This window comes from Bufo bufo, chromosome 3 (genome assembly GCF_905171765.1).
Source record: "Bufo bufo chromosome 3, aBufBuf1.1, whole genome shotgun sequence".
Classification (NCBI taxonomy): Eukaryota; Metazoa; Chordata; class Amphibia; order Anura; family Bufonidae; genus Bufo; species Bufo bufo.
In genome coordinates, this window is record NC_053391.1 from 450,954,769 (window position 1) to 450,981,874 (window position 27,106).

Genomic DNA, 27,106 nt, shown 5'->3' on the forward strand with positions numbered 1-27,106 from the left:
GGGCCCTCCACCCTAAATATTTTTATTGGTGGCAGTGGCAGCTTCTGATCGGAGCCCCAGCAGTGAAATCGCAGGGCTCTGATTGGTTACCATGGCAGCCAGGACGCTACTGAAGCCTTCCATGGCAACCATGGTAAGCTACCTGCTGCTGAGTGCACAAAACGCAGGGCAGCAGGGACAATGTAAAATTATATTCAACCTAACAGAGCTAGGGCTTATAGTTATTAAATAAAAAAAAGTTTTAAAAAAAGTTAAAAAAAAAAAAAAAAATGTAAATTTTAAATTACCCCCCATTCCCAATTTTACATAAAAAAATAAAAAACTAAACATTAGGTAACGCCACGCTCAAAAAATTCCGAACTATTAAAATAACAAAAAATTCACCATTTTGTCCCCCCCAAAAAATAGGATAGAACTGTCTTGTTAATGGGCCGGACATTCCATAAAATGCAGAATGCACACAGCTTTTTCGGCGTTTTATTTTTCTTTCGCATGGTATCGAATGGTATCGAGCAATACTTTAAGACCTCGAAAACAAATCAAAATGTATTTTAAAATCGTGACAACCCTAGTAAGAAGCAATTAAAAAGATGAATGTACCCCAAAACTGCAACCATGAAAAACACAACTGGTCATGTAAAAAGCAAGCTCTTGCACAGCTCAGTCAATGGAAAAATAAAAACATTCTGTGCCTGGATGGAAGACAACTGGCTGGAGCAGAAGCCTCCCTCATCTGTCCAGTCTGCAGTAGAACTAAAATCATTAAACTCCTACAAGTTATGCCTCCAAGCTAGTCTCAAACTGAAAATGGAACAGGTCAGCAGAAGATTAACTCCTCTGTTCTCTTCATGAATTATTTTCTGAATACTCTTGACACAAACAGTGGAGGCAGAATTATATCCTGCTTACTGTTACCATTCATTTTTAGGTTAAGTATCCCTTTGGTCACTAACTACTGCTGTGGATAAGCCAACTATTAGACACCAAGATCGTGTGACTAGTGTATGTTATATCACAATGCAAACTTTTTGAAGGGGAGCTGGGGAGGAGAACTTAACATCCTTAGGGCTCATTCAGATGACTATCAGTTTTTTTGCAGTCCGCAAAACACAGATACAGACTGTTTCGCATTTTGCGGAATGGAATGTCCAGCCCTATGATAGAAAGGTCTTATTTTTCGGTCTTTTTTGCAGGGCCACGGAACTGAAGTACGGATGCAGATAGCACACTGTGTGCTGTGCACCTCTTTTGCGGCCCACTTGAAATGAATGAATCTGTATCCATTCCGCAAAATTGCAGAATGTTAACTCAAATATATACGGTTGAGTGAATGGGCCCTTATAGAGAGACTTTAACTAAATAAATATGATTATGTATAAAAATCCTTTAAAACACATTTAAAATATATGAATATATTATCTTGATATTGAGACTGATGATAGGAATAAGGTTGCGTTCCACATCACAACAGCAAAAAAACATCAGAACTTACTTGCATTCCTTCCTGACCAGATATTCCAACACCAACATCTGCTACCTGTATCATGCTGACATCATTGGTTCCATCGCCTATGAGGAACAAAAAAGTTGTGGTGATAAAAATAAAATTTAAAAAAAATTACAGTAGACCCGAGTTGTATGGCAAGAACATTGTGGTACCACTTGCCTGATGAAAGCGTTCAAATATAATTTTTCTGGTTAGCTAAAATTCGTTCTCACTTGCAGTAGATTGAGAAAATACAGCATCTTACCTATTGCTAAAGTCATAGCTTTGAGCTTGTCTCGAACAAGCTTTACTACCATGCTCTTCTGGAGTGGAGTAGATCGACAGCAGAGAACAGAGCGGCATTTTCGTGCCAGTGAAATAAACTTGTCCGATTGACTTGAGTCTAGTGCAAAGGCTAATGTTTTACCGTCAATAACAAGTCCAAGATTTGGGTGCTTTGTAGATGGAGCCAATGAACAACCAAAGTCAACATTCCAAGCAGAGCGTTCCTTTGAGCCATTTGGAACCTTCGACTCCACATAGTGCAAACACTGGTCAAGCAAAGCAGCACAGGCTTCCTATACAAAATAAAGAAAGATTAGGTCAACAGAGGTTTACTGCACTAAATACCCCATACTTTCAAAGTGAAAACAGAACTTTAGAAATGTTTGTTGATTTATTAGTGCAAAAACTAAAATATCACATCGACATATGTATTCCGATTCTTGGATAGGACACTTAAAATGGGAGGCTCCCCAGAACAAAATTTCCTCTTGATTGTCTTTGAGAGGTCTCTAGACCTTGACTGCAAAGTTCCTAAGACCACTGTTGCCAGAGCAAGACGTTTGGACAACCAAGACTCTTCCCAGAGCTGCCTGCCCAACCAAACAAAATAATCCTGAGAAAAGTGCCATGGTAAAAGAGGTGACTAAGAACTCAATGGTCTTAAGCTCCAAAGATTCTGTGTGCAGATGGGAGAAACTTCCAGAGCGTCAACAATAACTGTAGCACTCCACCAATATGGACTTTATGGCAGTGGCCAGAAAGAAGCTTCTCTTGAGTAAAAGAAAAATAAAAGGTTTACAAAAATGCACATAAAGGACTCTCATACTGAGAAACAAGATTCTCTGGTCTGATGAAACAAAGGTTGAACTTTTTGGTATCAATTCTAAGTGTCATGTTTGGAGGAAACCAGGCACTATCCAATACCCATCCCTACAGTGAAGCATGATTGTGGCAACTTCATGCTGTGGGGTGTTTTTCATCAGATGGGACAGGAAGACTGGTCAAGGTTCAGGGAAAGCTGAATGGAGCAAAGTATAGAAATCATGAAAACCTGATCCAGAGCATGAGAAGATCTGTAGAGAAGAAGGTGTGTAAAACTTATGGCATCATACCCAAGAAGACTGGAGGCTGTAATCGCTGTAAAAGGTGCTTCAACTAAGTACTAATTGAAGGGTCTTAATACTTATGTCAGTCAGTGCAAGATTTTAGTTTTTCCTTTACAATAAATAAGCCAAGATTTTGAACATTTTGTTTTCACTTTATCATCGCGGGGCATTGATTGCAGAATGATGGAGAAAAACCTTAACATTTTCAAGGTGGCAACATAACACAATGTAAAAAAATGTGAAAGTTACAAAGCAACTATGTGATCTTTTGAATGGCACGACTCACATTGCTAAGTATAACACGCGAATACCATGGCTATACAAACATCCAGGAGGTAGTAAGTAATGCACCTAGAAATTTGCCGCAGGCACCTAACTTTTTGTGTTTTCCAAAGATGTCTACAGATTCTTTTATTACTGGAAAATGTAAAAAAAAAAAAAATCTAAAACTGGGAAAATCAAACTGTACAGTAATTATTCCATATAAAATGTATGTATCTTTATCCAAGTCAGGCTCAAAGCAAGTTTATGGTTCCATTTGATATGTACTGTATTCCTATTCAAAGAGGAGATACTAAAAAGTTTCTTGTTGCAAAACGTTCAGATCAATGGCTTATCTGCCCCAAATGTTACAGAACTAAAGTCAGCATAAAACAAAGTAAAATTTTCTTTTTCCACATGATTTGCTAGGTACGGGCACTCCCCCAACTGCTAATGCTAGAAAATAATCAGCAATTTCTATGCATGATCTCTAAGCACAAAGAACATAGATCACATTTTTGCACTTCTTCGGCATTCATTTCTTGGATTGCAAACTGTTGAGATGGCAAGAAATGAGATCGGTAATGAATTGAAAAGGAAATAAGGTTTTAATTGACCACTGACGACTACAATTTAAGCTTGATGGCTGTTTATACTGCCTCAGACTTCAGCTCACCTTTAGTGAACCTTCGCTGCTTATGCATTAGGACATTGTACTGTAGCTACAGAAATTTCCCAACATGCAAGCCATTACTCAAATGTGTCCGTGCGCAGTAGGAGTCACCTCCAAGGCTGTCTGAACTACTAATATGGGCAAGGTTTACATAAAACAATTTATTCTGTAACACTGAGGACTGGAACAAAAATTATTTCCTCTTTGTGCCCCTGCGGTCATAGCTTTTTTTAGTTTTTGGTTTGAGGTTGCCATATGTACCTTTTTTGTTACATATACACTAGCCTCCAATTTAGGCAAAAAATACCTAATAAAACTTCTAAAGTAAACTTCTAAAGTTATAACTGCCTCTCTAGGAGTATCCAAAAAAATGTATCACCGCATTTAAAACAATGAATTAAATATTTAATATGTTCCTCTTTAACTACTCATTAGCCTGTAGTGACAGACGAGCGTGTTCACTGCGTGAAACACCCTTCCGGTGGGAAGAGCACGACTTCGTGTATTGAACTCTGCCCCTGTGACAGCACTGCACTTTATTGTAAAGATTTATAAGGCTGTGTGTCTCGGACCTTTACTGTAATGATTTGTACTGACGGCATTATATGAGTACACATCGTTGCAGTGGATGTCGGGCAGAGACACATAGCATTATAAATCATTGTCACAGGAGAACTGCCCAGTGCGGGAAATCACACTCCTGCATGTAGGGTGTTTCCAGCATTGGACACACTCATTTCCTTTGAATGTTGAGATCAGCATTGATTGTGGCAAAGGATTAAACAAGGAGAGGCTCCTCAGATCTCCGCTATGGGAACGGTGCTGCGCCATTTTGGAATATGTACATACAATGACTAAATCTTGGGTCAGCAGGAGATTACTAAATTCAGCATATTAGGTCAAGGAAGTGAATACGTCTAAATTGCACATGTGGTGGCAAAGACTAACCATAGATTCTGCATTAAGAGTAATGAGATCATCGTCGTGATCCAGAAGCTTGCAGGAATAGCCTATGTTTACAGCAGTTTCCTGTTTATCTCCAGTCAGAACCCAGATTTGCAGTCCAGCTTTGCGCAGTCTTGTAATAGTTTCTGGTACACCATCTTGTAAGCGGTCTTCTATGCCTGTAGCTCCTGATGGAAACAAGACATTGGTTTATAAGAATGTTACTAGAGGGGACTCCCTATTCAGCACCCTTAGGTATTAGCTAGAATAAAGATTGGCTACAAAGAGCGTCACCCGCTACAGAGGAAAGGTACATTGATTTCAATGGGCATTGTTCATTGCGTTATTGGAACTGAACAACTGCGGCCAGGTTCCTCTGTAGACTACAGAGAAGCTCCAAATTCAACTTCTGAATGAGACTCGGAAAAAGGAGATTAGATGTGAACTGAAAATCAGTTCCATTCGTATGAATGGGGTTGTTTTGGAGGCAACCACATGGATTTCTGCAAGACCCCTTTTAGAAGAATGGAACAGTTGCAAATATTTTTGGTCGCCCAAATACTAATCATCCACGATATTGCTGGATAAGTAACAAGCCAGATGCCTAAGGTTCAATTTTGATTTATAGAAATCTGTTTCAACAGTCAAGGTATATTGTGGCCAGGCTTTAAATGTGTATTCCGAGATATGCAAAATTCATTAATATGATTTTGGAAATTTTGTAGTGTACACCCTCCCCGTGACAAACCGGCATCATAACAGTGATCTGATACATTTTCCAGTGAGTGCAGCAAATTGAACATAAGATCACCTTACATTCAGTGGGTTGTCCTACCCAAAGGTGATTTAGAAGTGCAGAGCTAGTATATTGATGACCTCTCCTCAGGATAGGTCATTAATATCAGATCAACAGGGGTCCAACTGCTAGCACCTCCGCCGTTCAGCTGTTTGAAGAGGTGGAGGCCCTTGTGCAAGCGCTATTTGACTAGTAGCGGTGAACAGTGTAATTATAGTACATCAGCTCATCCCATTCAAGTGAACAGGGAAAGCAGCTGTACTGTAGTTACACTGCACCACTGCTACAAATGAGAACGTGCGCAGTTACACAGTGAAAGAACTCAGCACTTCCATCAGCACCGCGGCCTCTTCAAACAGCTGGCCTGAGGAGAGGTCATAAATATAATAGCGCAGCCCACCCCCTCTAATTATGGCCCTGAAGGTGATTAACAAAGAAAAAACAACTCCCCTATTTACCTGCACGCCATTCTAGCGCTAAGGGTCACTTCCCTGCTGCCCTGTGTCCGGTCGAAAGTCATATGCACTGCTGCAACCATTCACTGGCCTCAGCAGTCACAGGCCGCTGGATGACTGATGATAGGTCATACTTCAGATACACAGTGTACAGGAAGCAGAAGGGATCAGAACCTCGTAGCTGGAACTAAGTGCTGGGGAATAGGCGAGTCGATTTTTTATGCTAAACACTTACCGTGCCATAAAGAAAATTGCTTTGGATGTTGGACAACCCCCTTAACCATAGAGAGGCTTCAGAATATAGATGACATAACTATCAGGATCAGAACATGGATTACATAACTATGTGCAGTCTACATTTACTGCGGATATAAATGCAGCTTGTGGTAACGTCTAGTAGTCTACATAAAAGAGGATAAAGACAGCAAAAACACTGCACACGTAAATGTATATCTCATATATAAAAATGAGTTTATGACTGTCTGTCCTTTATGCGCGACCAAACGACCGGAGCCATCTTGCACACAGATACATCAGGTGTCCGGGAAGGTTTTAGACCGGGTCACAACTCTCTAGGACGTACCGTTCCTGAGATATTCCCAAAAAATGACCTGCATTAGCCAATACAAGCCTGCAAGTCTTTCACTCATATCCTAACTGCCATACACACGGTCACATGACCCTTATCAGCCAATAGAAGCTCACAGGCCCTTAGTCTCCACACACACACACACACAGTATTACTCCAGGTTTCCATAACAACCTAGCCATTTTTCTTCATTGCTGTAGGTCAGCTTTAGGCTAGGGATACACGACGACAATAAATCGCACGACACATAGGGCACAACTACACTGCTACATGCATCCATCTTGGATGGATTTTTTGCAACTGTCGCGTCGCAGTGCAACACCATAGCCTATCTTTATAAAAAAAAAAAACGCGACATTGGTGCAAAAAAAACATTGCGCGACATGTCGTCGTGTAAAGGGGCAGGGCGCTGTGGAGGTCACTGTTGACGGGGGCCACTATTAAAGGGGCAGCTGGTGTAGAGCTCACTGTTAAAGGGGCGGACACTGTGGATATTACTGTTAAGGGGCCAGGTCGCTGTGGAGGTCACTGTTAAAGAGGCTGGCACTGCGGAGGTCACTGTTAAGGGGGCAGGGTACTGTGGGGTCACTGTTAAGGGGGCGGGGTACTGTGGAGGTCACTGTTAAGGGGGCGGGGTACTGTGGAGGTCAGTGTTAGGGGCGGGGTGCTGTATAGGTCACTGTTAAAGGGACGGGCTGCTGTGAAGGTCAAAGTTAAGGGGATTGGCTGCTGTGGAAATCCCATTTTAAGGAGGCGGGGCATTGGAGTTTACTGTTAAGGGGGCGGGATTCTGTAGAGGTCACTGTTATGGGGGATACTGTCGATATTTTTTAAATGACACACACAAACATTAAATGAAATAGATGAAATATACCCCTGCTAGTATATATATATAAAAATGGGTAGGTGATGGGTAATGATACCTACATTAGAAAGGCAGAAGCAGGTTTATAATTTTGCCTAAGATAGGAAAACGCATCAATGAAAGTGTACGAAAACAATACACAGAGGCTTAGATTTCCTCCTATAGAACCGTGCTTTAGAATAAAAAAAAAAATAAGATACCACTCAAAAATTAAAAAATCTTTTTGTTTGATTTACAAGGAAAAACAATTTGCTGGTTTTCTATGTTTACTATGGCACATCTAGGTCATACTATATCAGGTCAATATAAAAAAAGCAGACATGGCCTTTAATGTGGTTCAGTGGGGTCTTCTAGGTCCCAGACTCTCTTTGCCAGCACTTTCTTTGGAAAGGTGAGCGAGGCCAAACTGGTCACCAATACAAACGAACATGGTTGCACTTCGAGCTACGATTTTTCAATTTACTGACTGCCCTGCTACAATATGTGGGGTCTCTCAGTTTAAACAGACACATTACATAGTAATGGACAATTGAGGAGACGTTCAGGTGTCGTTTCAATGGGTTTCCTAAGTACTCCCAGTTATCAGCACTGAGAATGTATCTGCATTGCAATAAAATAATATCATCTGCCCTTTCTCATGCAAAAGAAAAATTAATAAACTTACCCAGCAAATGCAGATTGGTCTCCAGGCGAACTGCAGATTGAAACAGTAGCTCTTCACGATTCTCTAATGAGGATTCTGCTTGTAAATGAAATTTCAACCAACAGGCGTACTCCTCCTTACTGAGGACCTGGAAAAGAAAGTAATTTAAAATGTGTATTATTTATGGACTATAATCTCCAAAGTAAACTCTACTTGTATAATTTACGATTTGTGTTCAGACAGCGTGGACCAGGATGACACCAAGATGGATTAACAACATGTTTATATCCTGCTATCTGCACGAGGCCATCTTATTTCAACTGAGAAAGACAGTGCTTGAAGACTCTTCTAGAAAACTCACCAGTAACTACACACACATTATATATATATATATATATATATATATATATATATATATATATTCACAAGTTAACTAGATAAGAGCACCTTATGGTGAAATAATGTTGCTACTAAATCTGATAGCAGGCCATAAAATCATGTTTTTTTTATCAAGTCAAACTTCAGAGGTTTTTAATAAGAGCTGAACTTAGTCAGGTCCATAAATATTGGGACATCGACACAATTCTAACATTTTTGGCTCTATACACCACCACAATGGATCTGAAATGAAACAAACAAGATGTACTTTACCTGCAGACTGTCAGCTTTAATTTGAGGGCATTTACTTCCAAATCAGGTGAACGGTGTAGGAATTACAACAGTTTGCATATGCGCCTCCCACTTGTTAAGGGACCAAAAGTAATGGGACAATTGGCTTCTCAGCTGTTCCATGGTCAGGTGTGTGTTATTCCCTCATTATCCCAATTGCAATGAGCAGATAAAAGGTCCAGAGTTCATTTCCAGTCTGCTATTTGCATTTGGAATCTGTTGCGGTCAACTCTCAAGATGAGATACAAAGAGCTGTCACTATCCGTGAAGCAAGCCATCATTAGGCTGAAAAAACGAAACAAACCCATCAGAGAGATAGCAAAAACATTAGGCCTGGCCAAAACAACTGTTTGGAACATTCTTAAAAAGAAGGAACACACTGGTGAGCTCAGCAACACCAAAAGACCCGGAAGACCACGGAAAACAACTGTGGTGGATGACCGAAGAATTCTTTCCCTGGTGAAGAAAACACCCTTCACAACAGTTGGCCAGATCAAGAACACTCTCCAGGAGGTAGGTGTATGTGTGTCAAAGTCAATAATCAAGAGAAGACTTCACCAGAGTGAATACAGAAGGTTCACCACAAGATGTAAACCATTGGTGAGCCTCAAAAACAGGAAGGCCAGATTAGAGTTTGCCAAACGACATCTAAAAAAGCCTTCACAGTTCTGGAACAACATCCTATGGACAGATGAGACCAAGATCAACATGTACCAGAGTAATGGGAAGAGAAGAGTATGGAGAAGGAAAGGAACTGCTCATGATCCTAAGCATACCACCTCATCAGTGAAGCATGGTGGTGGTAGTGTCATGGCGTGGGCATGTATGGCTGCCAATGGAACTGGTTCTCTTGTATTTATTGATGATGTGACTGTTGACAAAAGCAGCAGGATGAATTCTGAAATGTTTCGGGCAATATTATCTGCTCATATTCAGCCAAATGCTTCAAAACTCATTGGACGGCGCTTCACAGTGCAGATGGACAATGACCCAAAGCATACTGCAAAAGCAACCAAAGAGTTTTTTAAGGGAAAGAAGTGGAATGTTATGCAATGGCCAAGTCAATCACCTGACCTGAATACGATTGAGCATGCATTTCACTTGCTGAAGACAAAACTGAAGGGAAAATGCCCCAAGTACAAGCAGGAACTGAAGACAGTTGCAGTAGATGCCTGGCAGAGCATCACCAGGGATGAAACCCAGCGTCTGGTGATGTCTATGCGTTCCAGACTTCAGGCTGTAAATGACTGCAAAGGATTTGCAACCAAGTATTAAAAAGTGAAAGTTTGATTTATGATTGTTATTCTGTCCCATTACTTTTGGTCCCTTAACAAGTGGGAGGCACATATGCAAACTGTTGTAATTCCTACACCGTTCATCTGATTTGGATGTAAATACTCTCAAATTAAAGCTGACAGTCTGCAGTTAAAGCACATCTTGTTAATTTTATTTCAAATCCATTGTGGTGGTGTATAGAGCCAAAATTTTTAGAATTGTGTTGATTTCCCAATATTTATGAACCTGACTGTAGCTGGTAGACAACCTGCAAAAAAGGGAGCAAGGAAAAGACTGCCTCCATCTGTATATTAGTGCTGATTATACCAATTCCTATACCACCCTTACAAAATATAGAATAAAATATGAGGGGACATTGTACAATACAGTGCACTGACGACAGAATGGGTGACTTATCCAGAGGGTATCAGAACTACTACACTGTGGCCAGCACTGTAAGGGGTGCAATGATGTTGCTACTGTATTAGGGAAAGGTTGTTGTTCTTGAAGGACGTATCTAGCACTGTATGAAGGGCCCCTTATACTTGGTCCTGAAGCTCCTTGGTCACTTCTCTGTAATCTTATCATGCACAGTCATCAGGTATATAATCACACATACAATGTCAAAAATGTTAGTTGGCTCTTCCAATACATGGGCAACATTTTACAGTCATCTAGTAGAACCCAGGAGCCAGACTGATTTTACCTTCAGAGATTCAATACAAAGCAACTCAAAGAGCCATTAGTACCTTTTCAGGTCTATTGTCTGGGATTTGTCCAGCTCGGCAAGCCTACTTTAATGGTTAGTTGATGTGCAGTCTAACTTTCCATTTTATGAAGCTAACATATGGGAACGGGAGAAATGTAAACCTCGGCCACAAAGACATATGGTACAGATCCCTGCTGTAAACATCCGGTCTAAATTTTGGCCAGCGGGTCCAGCTGCAATCTAACGTGTATGGCAGCCTCCAGACTGTGCCCTGACAGTGGATGTCGGAGGAGATAAGGATCAGGTGGTTGGATTTAAACTGACCGATTCTTTTCTTTTCAGGAGATACGCTGCTCCGGTCTCTCGGTGCTGCCACACATTCAGGTTTTTAGATGAAGTTTTTGCAGATAAAACCAGGAGTGGATTAAAAAAAAAAGAGTTGTTGTTGTATCTATCCTTTATACTTTCTCTTATTTTATGATCCAATTGTGATTTTGACTTCTAATGCTAGTTTCATGTGAAAATCCGGCACGCTGTTTCAGCAGACAAATGGAGATTCATCCACAAACCCCAGCATGCAGCGGTTTGTTTCTGGCTGACTCTTTGCTTGTCTGCTGGAACAGCGTACGGATCTCCACTGGACCCAATTATACTTGATGGCGTCGGCTGGCATTCTGTTTGTATCCGGCAACCTGCTGGAATTCACAAGGAAGATGTGCAAGTAGCATAATACTGCATAAAAAAAAAAAACGAGTGTCAGCACCCAGAGAGCGGAGAAAGCATCTGGCAGCGATGTATCTCCCCGAAAACAAAAGGATCAGTCAGTTGAAATCCAACCACTTGACCCAGCGAAGAAAACATAGAAGGTGTATGAAAGGTCGCAGAGGTTTTCTTCTGGCCGAATCCCCGCATATACAGGCTGGGTTGTGGTCGGATCTCCGCCAGTCACCATTATAGTTAATGGGGGTGGGTGGAGACGTTCAACGCCAGAATGCAGAGAGATCGGAACAGCCTGCAGGATCCCTAGCGCTAGTGTGAAACTAGCCTAATGTGCATTGGCATTTCTAAATGGATTGTATCGCTTACATTGTCTTTATCCAATCTGTGTTTCTCTCATTCCAGACTTCTCTATTTTTTTTACATAGTTATGGGAGCCGCCATCTTGCTTTGAGCTGTGAATCACAGCTACAGGGACATAAGAAAGTGACCTGAATTCTAGAGGAAAGTTTTGTGTTCATTCCCTGCAACCAAGAGGAGGACCTGAGCTGTCCCCATCACCTTTTCTCAGTTCTGGATCCGGTTAGCTGCCTACAGCATTATAATAGGGGTGGCACCTGTCATTGGTAAACCTGCATGTGATGATTATGAAATGACTGCTGAGAAGTGATATCTACAGAACATGAACTGTCAGCCTATTATGAGGCTCAGCAGACAGTATGAAAACTGAACGGCATTAATTTTGCATTTATTTAAATGTACACATGGACATTGAGAATTGAGACATGCTAGGGGAGTCTGTCTGCAGTTTTAACCATGGAAATTGAGCTGCTTCACAGTAGCTCCCCTCTGCTCTGAAGAACACATGTAGCATTCAACCAGGGGACCACTTCAGCAATCAGGGCACAGAAGAGGGGCTGAGATGCAGCACAATGCAGAGAGCAGTTCATAGTGGAGTTTCACCTCCAGTGCACTTACAGAAGAAGAACCTGGCAGAATAAGAGTTCATATTCACACTACTCATGATAATAAAAGCTCCAGAAAAAGGTCTCCTCAGACCCTACCTAGTGATGTCAGAAGTTTAGCAGTGCCGACAGGCTCCCTTTACAGGCAATGCGTGTTCAGAAAATGACCCGTTATTTAAATCACATTTTTACTTTAAAGGGCTTCTGTCACCCCACTAAACTCATATTTTTTTTTGTGTACTTATAATCCCTATCCTGCCATATTGCCATACATTATGTTATTAATAATTTCCGCTCAGTAGATTTAGCAAAAAACTTACTTTTATGATATGCTAATTACCTTTCTACCAGCAAGTAGGGCGTCTACTTGCGGGTAGCAGCCGCAGAAAACCGCCCCCTCCTTCTGTTGATTGACAGGGCCAGCCGCGATCTCCTCCTCCGGCCAGCCCTGTCAGCATTTCAATAATCGCGTGCCTGTCTTGATTCGGCGCAGGCGCTCTGAGATAAGGAGGCTCGCCTCCTCAGCACTCCCTGAGTGCGCCTGCGCCGATGAGGTCTTCTCTTTCGGTGACGTCATCGGCACAGGCACACTGAGGGAGTGCTGAGGAGGCGAGCCTCCTTATCTCAGAGCGCCTGCGCCGAATCAAGACAGGCACGCGATTATTGAAATGCTGACAGGGCTGGCCGGAGGAGGAGATCGCGGCTGGCCCTGTCAATCAACAGAAGGAGGGGGCGGTTTTCTGCGGCTGCTACCCGCAAGTAGACGCCCTACTTGCTGGTAGAAAGGTAATTAGCATATCATAAAAGTAAGTTTTTTGCTAAATCTACTGAACGAAAATTATTAACAACATAATGTATGGCAATATGGCAGGATAGGGATTATAAGTACACAAAAAAAAAAAAAAAAAAAAAGAAATTAGTGGGGTGACAGAAGCCCTTTAAACATTTTTTTTGAATCTTGGCGATTTTGGTTTTAAATTTTCAAAGTCACATAACATGAAAAAAAAAGGCTTAATATAAAACTTTATCTAATAGGTAATTTTATGATGATACGTTCCCTTTAACACTACTTTCACACCTCCAGCAGACATATGGAGAATCGTCCAGACACAAACTCCAGCATGCAGTGGTTTGTGTTCGGCCAGTTCTCCGCTTGTATGCCGGAATGTGTAGGGATCTCCTCTGAACCCCATTATATATAATGGGACCGGCGGACATTCCGCCTGCATCCAGCAGTGCCAGATCCGGAGAGTTCCAGCAAGCTATTCTCTGCCGAAATTCAAACCGGAGGTGTGAAAGTAGCACAAGATAAAAAACCTGCATTAAACAATAGGCCATTTTGGGACGATACACTCCTTGTATTCTGATGAATGATTATGTTACACACGACAATCTCTTTACAAAGAAAGTAAGAGATCATACTTACTCGTTTTGCTATACACAAAGTACGTAATCCATCAACCGCATAACAGTTCAAGTAGTTTTGAGTTTTGGCTTGAATTCGTCTTTGGTACTTTCCCACAGAACTGTCTAAATAAAAATAAACAGGTCACTAAATGGTTAAGTCAGAGCTTTTTCCAGGAAGGCAACAGATTTACACTGTGGGGGAGATTTACCATCATCCCACACTTTCTTAGTCTGCTCCAGCAGAAAAACAGACTGCCGGAATTCACTGTATCTGGTGTACATGCCGGACACAGCATATATGCCGGATAGTGGCCGGATCTGATTACAGTGAATGGGGATCCAGCAGTGCACAGTGGTATCCGGCTATGCGGGATACAGAGAACTCCAGCAGTCTTTTCCTTTGCGCATATGCGAACCCAGCCTTAGATGTCATTGTCACAAGTGGTATTTTTATGCCACCCTCACCACTTTTCTGAAAGGGGGGCGTGGCAAGAGTTGAAAGGGGTGTGACCAGCGGCCACAACAAATTTATATCTGTATTTCCATCAGTTTTCTGGCGCAAATGAAGAGAGAAATCTATGGCAGCTCTGAGCTGCTGTAGAGATTTCTGTTTGGGCACATGAACAGCCAGAAGATGTGCCCGATATATGACAAGGCCCCTATAGGTATAGAAAGACCAGGTTGATCAACAATGTATGAGAATGGGGTGCTTAATCCTACGGCGATGCTTCATCAATATACTTTATGTCGCCGGTAGCCAATATGTCAGATCACTATGGCATTCCTCATCAAACTGGCTAAGCAGGAACCTGGTCCAGTCAATCAGGGGGGAGAGGCTGGAAGAATAAGCAGGAGAAGCAAGGATGCACAGAGTGGCATGGGCCCGCCTCTGGTGCACCATATGTAAAAAAGCAGTTAAGTGAAAGGTATCATTACATTGTTCTAAGCTAGCCCTTCAAGACACTGTGCCTGGTTTCACAGTGAATTTCCTGGTGACAGATTCCTTTTAATTTAAACCCAGGGTCTTACTCACCCCATGCCCCAGCCACCCAGGGTCTTATTAACCTAAGGCCCCAGCCATCCAGGGTCTTATTTACAGCAGGCCCCCAAGTAAACCACGGTCTTATTTTCCCCAGGCCCCCAGCCACCCTTGGTCTTATAACCCCAGGCACCAGCCACCGTGGATCTTATTTTGTACTCCTACCTGGCTCAAAATACTTCTCAAAAATGCTAAGTAGAATGTTTTTACTTTGGTGAAAAAACTGTAATGCAACCTCTATCCTCATATACATGTGCACTTGGCATATGTTCTAAGTGAGGATAGGGACACGAGCTATTGCCAACATGTCTGATCTGTCTTTCCTCTGAAATCGTCTGTCAGGGAGGGTAGAGACACCCCTGCACGAATTACATGGCTGGATAGTCATGTTTATAAAAATCACTTGTGAACAGTCCTATAGAATAAGAGATGAAAAGGGTCATACAGTCCTGATCAAAAGTTTAAGACCACTTGAAAAATGGCAAAAATCATATTTTACATTGTTGGATCTTAACAAGGTTCCAAGTAGAGCTTCAACATGCAACAAGAAGAAATGAGAGTGAGACTAAACATTTTTTAAGCATTCAATTTAATGAAAACAATGAATAAGCTGAAACAGGCTGTTTTTCAGCTGATCAAAAGTTTAGGACCACATGCCTTTAAAAGGCCAAATCTGTGCAAAGATGTGGATTCATTGTCATTTTCTGTCAGGTAGTCGCACGTTTTGATGGCAAAGGCAAAAAAAACTCTCCCTTTTTGAACGTGGTCGGGTTGTTGAACTGCATAAGCAGGGTCTCTCACAGCGCGCCATCGCTGCTGAGGTGGGACGCAGTAAGACAGTCATTTGGAATTTCTTAAATGATCCTGAGGGTTATGGAACAAAAAAGTCAAGTGGAAGACCCAAAAAAATTTCACCAGCACTGAGCCGGAGGATCCAATTGGCTGTCCGTCAAGACACTGGACGATCCTCGACCCAAATTAAGGCCCTTACTGGTGCTGACTGCAGCCCCATAACCATCAGACGGCATCTGAGACTGAAGGGCTTCAAAAACAAAAAACGTCTTCAAAGACCTCGTCTCCTTGAACGCCACAGAACTGCTCGTTTGGACTTTGCAAGAGAGCACCAAACATGTGACATTCAAAAGGTGGAAGAAAGTTTTATTCTCTGATGAGAAAAAATTTAACCTTGATGGTCCTGATGGTTTCCAACGTTACTGGCATGACAAGCAGATCCCACCTGAGATGTTTTCTACGCGCCACAGTGGAGGGGGCGCCATAATGGTCTGGGCTGCTTTTTCCTTTGGTGGAACAATGGAGCTTCAGGAAGTGCAGGGGCGTCAAAGGACGCTGGCTATGTCCAGATGTTGCAGAGAGCATTCCTCATGACTAAGGGCCCTCGTCTGTGTGGTAACTATGTGGTAACGACTGGGTTTTTCAACAGGACAACGCTACAGTACACAATGCCCGCAGGACAAGGGACTTCTTCCAGGAGAATACCATCACTCTTTTGGCCCATCCTGCGTGTTCCCCTGATCTAAATCCAATTGAGAACCTTTGGGGATGGATGGCAAGGGAAGTTTACAAACATTTCCAGACAGTAGATGGCCTTCATGTGGCCGTCTTCACCACTTACAGAAATGTTCCCACTCACCTCATGGAAACCCTTGCATCAAGCATGCCGAAACAAATTTTTGAAGTGATCAACAATAACGGCAGAGATACTCATTACTGAGTTCATGTTTGGAAATTGGATTTCTGTTTTTTTTTTTTTTTGGAGGTGTGGTCCTAAACTTTTGATCAGCTGAAAAACAGCCTGTTTCAGTTTATTAGTTGTTTTCATTAAATTGAATGCTCAAAAAATGTTTAGTCTCACTCCCATTTCTTCTTGTTGCATGTTGAAGCTCTACTTGGAACCTTAAGATCCAGCCACGCTAAATATGATTTTTTTGCCATTTTTCAAGTGGTCTTAAACTTTTGATCAGGACTGTATATGGTGGTTTTACAGCCTAAATACATTTTCACATTTTTACCTCCAGTTATAGATACCAATCAGAATCTCTCATCTTTTCAGGTACAAGTAAGAATATAAGGCAAAAGAACCGATTATCTGCTGTGAGGCTTGGCACTCCCTATTGGACTCATTTAATCACATGGGGCCTGTGGCTTCCAAATGATAAGTTGAGACTGAAACGACCATGCAGCGTTCCTTCAAATAGGAGAACGGGTCAAAAAGCCCAACATAGTCCAGAATGTTTATTTCACCCATTTACTGGAAATCTTGCCTTTTACCTGTTCAATAATCTTGTGTATTTTCTTATAACGAACATACCTTTATTTTTATTGAACCCAGCACTGCCGCAGAAATCCGCCCCCTCCTCTTGTTGATTGACAGGGCCAGCCGGGATCTCCTCCTCCGGCCAGCCCTGTCGGCATTTCAAAAATCGCGCGCCTGTGTTGATTCGGCACAGGCGCTCTGAGATGAGGAGGCTCGTCTCCTCAGAACTCCCTCAGTGCGCCTGCGCCGATGACGTCTTCTATTTCGGTGATGTCATCGGCGCAGGCGCACTGAGGGAGTTCTGAGGAGGCGAGCCTCCTCATCTCAGAGCGCCTGTGCCGAATCAACACAGGCGCGCGATTTTTTAAATGCTGACAGGGCTGGCCGGAGGAGGAGATCCCGGCTGGCCCTGTCAATCAACAAGAGGAGGGGGCGGATTTATGCGGCAGCTACCAGCAAGTAGCCGCCCTACTTGCTGGTAGAGACCGAATTTGCATATGATAAAACTTCGTTTTTTGAATAAACTGCTGGATCAATGTAAGTAACACAATTATATTTTCATATATCGCTATATAACTAATTTAACTAGCCCCAAAAAAAAAAATCACTTTAGTGGGTTGACAGAAGCCCTTTAAGGTTCAATGTTTTGTTATTCTGAATTTTATGTGATGGATCAGAACACAATAGTCTAAGTTGGTGAAGTGAAATTAGAAAAATATAAATAAAACTATTGTTTAGAAATAGAACACAGAAAATTGGCATGTGCGTATATATTCACCCCCTTTGTTAGGAAGCCCATAAAAAGCTCCAGTGCAACCAGAAGTCACATAATTAGTGAAATGATGTCTACCTGTGTGCAATCTAAGTGTCACATGATCTGTCATTACATATAGACACCTTTTTTGAAAGGCCCCAGAGGCTGCAACACCTAGGCAAGAGGCATCACTAACCAAACACTGCCATGAAGACCAAGGAACTCTCCAAACAAGTAAGGGACAATATTGTTGAGAAGTACAAGTCAGGGTTAGGTTATAAAAAAAATATCCAAATCTTTGATGATCAGCAGGAGCACCATCAAATCTATCATATCTAAATGGAAAGAACATGGCACAACAGCAAACCTGCCAAGAGATGGCTGCCCACCAAAACTCATGGACCGGGCAAGGAGGGCATTAATCAGCGAGGCATCACAGAGACCTAAGGTAAGCCTGGAGGAGCTGCAGAGTTCCACAGCAGAGACTGGAGTATATGTACATAGGACGACAATAACCCGTACGCTCCATAGAGTTGGGCTTTATGGCAGAGTTGACAGAAGAAAGCCATTACTAAAAACAAAAAGGCACATTGTCAGTTTGCGAAAAAACATGTGAGAGACTCCCAAAATGTATGGAGGAAGGTGCTCTGGTCTGATGAGATTAAAATTTAACTTTTCGGCCAAAGAAAACGCTATGTCTGGCGCAAACCCAACACATCACATTACCGAAAGAACACCATCCCCACAGTGAAATATGGTGGTGGCAGCATCATGCTGTGGGGATGGGACTGGGGAACTGGTCAGAGTTGAGGGAAAGATGGATGGTGCTAAATACAGGGATATTCTTGAGTAAAACCTGTACCACTCTGTGCGTGATTTGAGGCTAGGACGGAGGTTCACCTTCCAGCAGGACAATGACCCCAAACACACTGCTAAAGCAACACTTGAGTGGTTTAAGGGGAAACATGTAAATGTGTTGGAATGGCCTAGTCAAAGCCCAGATCGCAATCCAATAGAAAATCTGTGGTCAGACTTAATGATTGCTGTTCATAAGCGCAAACCATCCAACTTGAAGGAGCTGGAGCAGTTTTGCAAGGAGGAATGGGCAAAAATCCCAGTGGTAAGATGTGGCAAGCTCATAGAGACTTATCCAAAGCGACTTGGAGCTGTGATTGCTGCAAAAGGTGGCTCTACAAAGTATTGACTTTAGGGGTGACTAGTTATGCACATTGACTTTTTGTTATTTTGTCCTATTTGTTGTTTGCTTTACAACAATAATAATAAGAAAAACATCTTCAAAGTTGTGGGCATGTTCTGTAAATTAAATGATGCAGATCCTCAAACAATCCATGTTAATTCCACGTTGTGAGTCACCAAAATACGAAAAAAGTCAAGGGGGTGAATATTTTTGCAAGGCACTGTACAGAAATACATACTGACTCATGTGTACTAAAGCTGCCAGATAGGTCCAAACTATTTTCTAAAAGTTGTCAATTATCCAGTCGCTTCTTCATCGTCTATCAGTTTATAAAATTACAAGACAGCAAAATACGTGGTCCTTCCACATGTTCGCACAAGACATAGTAAGCAATTCAGCATCTTTTCGAACAATCTCTGAAATGCCCCTGACCCATCTATCACTACACTACAGGAACATGCTCTGCATACTATGCTGTAACAGATTTGCGTCTGACTACAGGACTACATTCTGCCCTTCAGACATATAGAATGCACTACTTTAATATCCTGCTCATTTCTAAGAGCTCATAAATTATCTTCTGAGTAATGTACACACACGTCAAGAACAGATATATGAGGCACTCTGAAAAATGGCTAACATCCGTGTGCATCGATAACCTACTTGACAATGATACGAATGTCACTTTCCTTTTATAGCGTCTGTTCTTTAATTTATAAGCTGGCATACATACTCAGATCCAGGGGAAGTACTGCCTTCATTTCTGGGATTACACCTTAGGTATCAGTACCAACTTTAAAAGGGCTTTTCCCACCTACACCTCATTTTTAATGGTAGAACAGTGCTGCACGTAGAGAAAAAAAAATGATCCACTTCCTCCCCTGCACCAAGGGCTCATTCAGTGCCCCTTCCGTCCCCAAGTGGCATGTCACCCAGCTGTAATGTGCCACTCGGGGAACTATCAGGGCTGAGGCCAGTGAATGGTAGCGCACATGAACCAGTCCAGACGTTTAGGGATGGGCAATTAAAGGGGTTGTGTCACTTCAGCAAATGGCATTTATCATGTAGAGAAAGTTAATCCAAGGCACTTACAAATGTATTGTTATTGTCCATATTGCCTCCTTTGCTGGCTTTTTTCATCACATTATACACTGCTCATTTCCACAGTTGCGACCACCCTGCAGTGGTCATGCTTGCACACTATAGTAAAAAGCAACGCCTTCCCTGGTGACTGGGAGCGTGCATATGCCAGCACTTTTATTCCTATAGTATGCAAGCACGGCCACTGCTGCTGGATTGAAGAGTGTCATAACCATGGAAATGAGCAGTGTATTTACATTTTCGTCAATTTTTTTTATTCCACTGACCTGTGATAATTTGATCATTCACACAATACACCTCCAGCAGGGCATAGTGTCTCCCAAGTATGGCAGGCCCAGGGGCCTTCGTTAAGAACCCATAAGCACCCTGTGATCGTGTTGTGGGGTTGCTTAATTCACTGTTTTTATTCATCTTCCAAGGACCGGCCTTGCTAACCACCTTCCTACAATATAGTGTCCACCACCTGGCTTGGCGTTTTGCGATAGTGGCAGGCAGCTGCTATGATCTATATCTTACCTTTACAACTTGGCATAATGAGATCCAGAACCACCGAGTCCGCTCCTTTAGTGTAAACAACAATTTCATCTGTAATTGGATGTCTAACCACAACAGACATCCTTTTCCTGGTCGAGTCAAACCCCAGGGTGTGCAAGAGTTCAAAGTTTAACCGCCCCAAATGGGGTAATTCCACCGTTACTTGGTCAGACAGTCTACCAACCAGAGAAAAATTATATGCTTTAGCAGCATATACAAGTGCAGCTTCATCAGGACTCTCTGCTTCAAAGCGCAACTCTCCTTCAGGTCCATCTTCTGTTCCTTTACTGCCCTGCTGAGATGTCTGGCCACTTACACTGATCTGTGGAGAGCAGGACAGTTGCCCTTCCAGCTTGATAAAATTGCCCTCAGTGGAGGTCGAGGATAAGATACTGGACCCAACCCTTTGCATAGATTTGCTAGGTGTAAGACTTAATGAACTGCTGCTGTTTGATCCAGAAGTAAGCCTGCTGGGTGTAAACCTCCGGATGAAGTCTTCAATGGTTTTAACTGGAGATTTCAGTTCAAATCGAATTCTCACCTAGAAAATTAGTACAGAAGTTTTAGCACTGACTGATATTTCTGGATTTCAAACTATGTTCACATGTATCCGGCAATTCCAAGTAAATTTCGGGAAGGGCTTGACCACATGAACTAAACTAACCATAGGCCTATTAAGTAAAAAAGTAAACCACTTTACATTGGAAACCTTTCCATCACAAGGAACTGATTTTGATCTATGCCCTCAGTATTCTTATATTCCATCTAAAAGATTACCAAAACTACCCAGAGTTCACTTATTCTTCAGTCAGTTTTGAATAGACTATCAGAAGTGTCTGGAAGTAGCTCATAACCTTATGAATTTTTTTTTCCTACCAATTATGCCGCCTGATTTTTGCCTACATTATCTGTATGCATGAACAGCACAAATAAATTCATCGGGAAGTCTTAAAGGTTAATTAATGAATAATTACAATGGGACTAGTCTAGTAGAGTTCACTTTAAGTTGATCCTACACTTTCATAAATAACTGCCCCATAGGAAGCCATGGGACCAGGACATAAGGTTTGTATATAAGCACTCATTACTGACTCACCGCACAGGGGTAGGACATGCTCAGACATCTAGGACATGCTTGTTGCATCTGCACTGCTGCACCCCCCCCCCCCCCAAGCCTTGGGGTACAGGGGTACCAACTGAAACTACAAAGAAAGGCCCATGATATCTTTTTTTCCTCAGAGTTAGAGCTCATGCCACATCAGTGTTTTGCGACCCGCAAAACACAGAACCCGGCCGAGTGCATACCACTATTTATTTTTTAACTTCTGTAGACATGTCATATCTAGGGATGGGCGAACTTGTGTAACTTATGGTCCATGGTAGCAGAACCCACAACGGAATTCTTAGATAACCCAAACCTTGTACGCTGGACTTGAAAACACAAGTTTGCTCATCCCTAGTCCTATTCCATCCTCAAAATGGACAAGAATAGGACATATTCTCTTTTCTGCAGGTCTCGGAACAGACGTGTGGATGCAGACAGCACATGGTGTGCTGTCCGCATTTTTTGTGGCCCCATTAAAATGAACGGGTCCGCATCCGTTCTGCAAAAAATGCAGATCGGATGCGGCCCAAACATACGGTGGTGTGCATGAGGCCTTCCTTATAGAAAACATGTATAAAGTGCTGCCACATTTACCTTCTGCCTCGGTTGATTTGGAGCAGTTACAACAACTGTGTTGCAAATAGTCAAGGCAACAAAAAAGTCAAGTACATCCATCAGTTCTGGCGTCAACTGGGAGAAGAGACCTTCCTTGTTTCTCACTATTTTCAGGGCTTTCGTACAATCATGGACCTTTTCCAGTAGCTTTGGGTCGGGAGTGATGTCCTTTTCCTAAAGACAAGTACAAAAAATAATAATGCATGAAATCAAAGTGTAAAAATTTGTTTTAAGACAATGACAGTGACATTTTTGACCCACAGCAGCCAAACATGGAAACAGATACAGGAATTCTCATCAGAAACCACTAACCATGGGACTACTGAATGCTGTGTGCTTGGAGAGGATGCTAGCTTTCATAGCCTCTGCTCTGCTGCCTGTACGTCGGTGAGTCTTGGTACTTTGACTTCTATGGATCACTTTAACACTGTGATGACTGCCACTGCTGTCCCGTCGCGGGAGAGTCCCTGATTTTGGCACAGCATCCTCTTCTTCAGATTCTACTTCCTGATAGGCTGCTAAACGTTTCGCTGTGAATGGAATTTAGAAATTTTTTTATTTCACTGAACATGTTCCCAACTTTTCTGTGCTGAATCTGTGCCCAAGCCTGCTTACAATATGCTTCCCATTGTTCAAATGATAAAACGCACTGCATACCGCACTTCTTGTTCCTGTGTGGGATTGAATCCCACATCGATGATCAAATAAACAATTCCTTTATTAAATCCAAAAAATCTAACAAAATCCCAATTATTATTAAAGGGGTTCTCCGGGAATGAAGAAAATGGAAATACGGAAATATTACTTTATTATAAATATATTCCCCAAACACCTTTCATTAGTTATAATGGCTGGCTTATTTCCTCTGGGGAGGAATCATTAGGAGAAACAAAATGGCCGCCATCCTATTAGTACACACAAAACCGGTCCTAATCACCCAGCAGGACAAGTTACTTCACAACACTGGGGTAAAGAGCTGCCTCATCCTCCTCTCCTACTTGTCAGGGATTAGGATCCTGAATACAGCTGATACGATCTTCAGTTGAATCTCTGGGGAATTTAGTTCATGAGGAGACATGAAGTACAGAGAGGATGGACAGGGCAGACTGTGGTAATGTAGACTGCATACGAGTATTGCTGCTCATTAGCCACATCTTCTCATGAGCTTCATTCCTACAGAGATTCAGCTGAAGCTCATATTAAACAGTATTCAGGATCATAATCCCTGACAAGCAGAGAAGAGGATGAGGCAGCTCTTTACCTCAGTGTTGTGAAGGAACTTGTCCTGCTGTGTGATTAGGGATTCTGGGAGATATATGTTATCCCAATCTGCTCAGTCCAAGAAAGCGGGGGATCTTACCCTATTCTGCGCTTACCTAAAGCGGAATAGCCGACCTGAAAAGAGCGATCCCACTGCCTTCAAATCTATCCCTACAAGCCTTAACCTAGCTAGGGAAATGATAAGAAGGGAACCACTCACCTAAGCCCAAGTGGAGGAACAGATAATCCAGTCACCAAGAGCAACACACTATACAGATCAACCATTAGTAGATATGCAGTATTACACCAGGTCTTCTCTAGATAGATTTAAAGGCAGTGGGACTGCCATATTCAGGGTGGCTATTCCGCTTTAGGAATGGGCAGAATAGGGTAAGATCTCCCGCTTTCTTGCTCTGAGCGGATTGGAATAACATATCTCATGCAGAATCCCAGTATACTTTAATAATAATCAGGGTTTTGTTTGATTTAATAAAATGTTATGTTTTTATTTAGGGGAGGTTATTTTGTTGAATTACCTATCCTATGTATTGGGCCTTACTGGTGGCGTGAAAACCAGTTCTGTGATTCGTCAATTAAACATTTGACAGGTCCATCTCAGATTTCTCCAGCAGGTTCCACATTAAAAATACACATTGTTGCTGTGTTAACCTGCCCTAATGTACGGTAATTCCTTTCCAATCACAAATTAGAGAAAACACGTCAAACTTAAGCTGCAAAGCTGGAGACCTCCTTCTTATCATCATACACTGTTGAAGTAGGTTTCACTGATTTACAAACGGAATCACTTTGCCTTCATTTACACATTTTGTATTCTGTGAACACAGTATAAGTTCTATTGCTTTTACTATCAAATCAAATCTACAATACGTGTGATTAGACATCAGGCGTAGACTATCCAAGTTTACAGTCTTTTACTTGTGCTTATAATAAGCAGAGGTCTGGTGCCCAACTTTCCTGGATGGAGGGTAACAAATATCACATTAGATTTTTACTAAATGAAACCTATAGCAATTCATACTGTACAGAAAACTGCAGTACAAGTTGCGGAGTGGGAACACCATTTCACTTGAGAATTAAAGGCTGCTGACAGATGGGTGACAAAGTAATGCCCTTTCCATTGCTGAAATATTTATTGCTACAGCAGCAGGGTCTAATAATTATGCTCCGAGCGAGCACGGCCATACCCTGGCAGCCAGAAAAAAAAAAAATTAAACAGATGCCCATCTCACAGGGCGCTGGAGTGTATGCGAGAGAGCTAACAGCTGAAACATTATATTCACAGATGGCTTTGTTTTGTCGATATTCGGGCTGCTCAGGTAGCAAAATAGGATTTGTCCCACAAACAGCATCCCTAAAGTGAGAAGTAAATTAAGGCATTCGTCATTTAGGGCTGCCTAAGGCTTTTCTACTTTATGGAAGGCTCCACTTATGCCAAGGATTTGCTGCAACCCCCATAGAAAACTTGTCTTATAGCTGTAGTAACCAACAAGTGCAACACAGTGTCTAATGCATACAGAAAGACAATTATGTAATGTAGTCCTGTTGGGGGTTAAACTGTAAGTGGAACGATATGGAAAAAAAGATGTTAAAAAGAAGAGCAGTTCCTTTCTGCACATAGGCTTTAAATGGTCACTAACTTTTCACACAACTTTGCATAAATCATTAGCACAAGCAACCACAAGAAACTTTGTAATATACAGTTGAAACCAAAAGTTTACATGTTTTTCTCAAAATCTGACATGAAATCAGAATAAACCTTCCCTGTTTTTGGTCAATTAGGACCATTATTATTATTATTTGCCAAATACCACAATAATGAGAGAGACTGTTTTAAGGCATTTTTATTACTTTCTGCAAAGTCAAAAGTTTACATACACGAAGATTACTATGCCTTTAAAGAATTCTGGACTGCCCATCTGTTTGGAAGCTTCTGTTACTTTTGTTGGCAACATCTGAGTTAGGCCGAATGCACGCGGCCGTGAGCGGTCCGTGGTAACACGGCCTGGATTCCTGCTGAGAGCAGGAGCGCACGGCGTCATTAGTTGCTATGACGCCGTGCGCTTCATGCAGCCGCTGCACTACAGTAATACACTGGTATAGATCATACGAGTGTATTACTGTAGTTCAGCGGCGGCATGAAGCGCACGGCATCATAGCAACCAATGACGCCGTGCGCTCCTGCTGTCAGCAGGAATCCAGGCCATGTTACCATGGACCGCTCACGGCCACGGAACACGGCCGTGTGCATTTGGCCTTAATTGGAGACACCTGTGGATGTATTTAAATGCACACCGGAAATACACTGCTGCTTTGTCTAGCATCAGCCAAGATATCAGGAAGAGAATTGTGGACTTGCACAAGCCTGGCTCAACCTTGGGTGCAATTTCAAGATACCTGAAGAGGCCTTGTTCATCAGTATAAACAATTATATACAAGTACAAACAAGATGGGAATGTCCAGCCATCATACCACTCAGGAAGGAGACTGGTTCTGTGTCCCAGAGATGATCGTGCTTTGGTCCGACATGTGCATATCAACCCAAGAACAAAAGCAAAAGACCTTGTGAAGATGATGGCAGAAGCTGGTAAGATTGTCCCAATATCCACAGTGAAACGAGTACTGTATCAACATGGGCTGAAAGACCACTCTCCTAGGAAGAAGCCATTACTCCAAAAGAAACATAAAAAAGCCAGATTAATGTTTGCAAATGCACACAGCAACAAAGACCTACATTTTTGGAGACATGTCCTGTGGTCTGATGAAACAAAAATTGAACTTTTTGGCCATAATGACCATAGTTACGTTTGGAGGAAAAAGGGAGAAGCTTGGAAACCTAAGAACGCCATCCCAACTGTGAAACACGGGGGTGGCAGCATCATGTTGTGGGGTTGTTTTGCTGCAGGAGGGACTGGTGCACTTCACAAAATAGATGGCATCATGAGGAAAGAAGATTATGTGGAAATACTGAAGCAACATCTCAAGACATCAGCCAGGAAGTTAAATCTTGGGCGGAAATTGGTTTTCCAAATGGACAATGACCCGAAGCATACTGCCAAACTGGTTACAAAGTGGCTTAAGGATAAAGTCAATGTTTTGGACTGGCCATCACAAAGCCCTGATCTCAATCCTATTGAAAATTTATGGGCAAAGCTGAAAAGGCAAGTGCGAGCAAGGCAACCAACAAACATGGCTCAGTTACATCAGTTTTGTCAGGAGAAATGGACTCAAATTCCGACCAACTATTGTAAGCTTGTGGAAGGATATCCAAAATGTTTGACCCAAGTCATACAGTTTAAGGGCAATGGTACCAAATATTAACGAAATGTATGTAAACTTTTGTCTTTCCAAAAAGTATTAA

The 27,106-nt window shown here is 42.1% G+C and overlaps 1 protein-coding gene across 2 annotated transcripts in view; it reads right to left on the reverse strand.

The window, feature by feature from the left end:
* The window catches only part of ATP10A (ATPase phospholipid transporting 10A (putative)), a 136,182-nt gene that overhangs the window by 13,372 nt on the left and 95,704 nt on the right, over window positions 1-27,106 (reverse strand). For both annotated transcript variants that reach the window (XM_040425128.1, XM_040425129.1), the window contains exons 8-15: window positions 22,780-22,997; window positions 22,447-22,641; window positions 20,730-21,288; window positions 13,866-13,969; window positions 8,126-8,252; window positions 4,760-4,944; window positions 1,752-2,064; window positions 1,493-1,569 (exon numbers count right to left, since the gene is read on the reverse strand). In XM_040425128.1, the coding sequence (XP_040281062.1) occupies window positions 1,493-1,569; window positions 1,752-2,064; window positions 4,760-4,944; window positions 8,126-8,252; window positions 13,866-13,969; window positions 20,730-21,288; window positions 22,447-22,641; window positions 22,780-22,997 (1,778 nt within the window). The remainder of the gene's footprint in view (window positions 1-1,492; window positions 1,570-1,751; window positions 2,065-4,759; window positions 4,945-8,125; window positions 8,253-13,865; window positions 13,970-20,729; window positions 21,289-22,446; window positions 22,642-22,779; window positions 22,998-27,106) is intronic.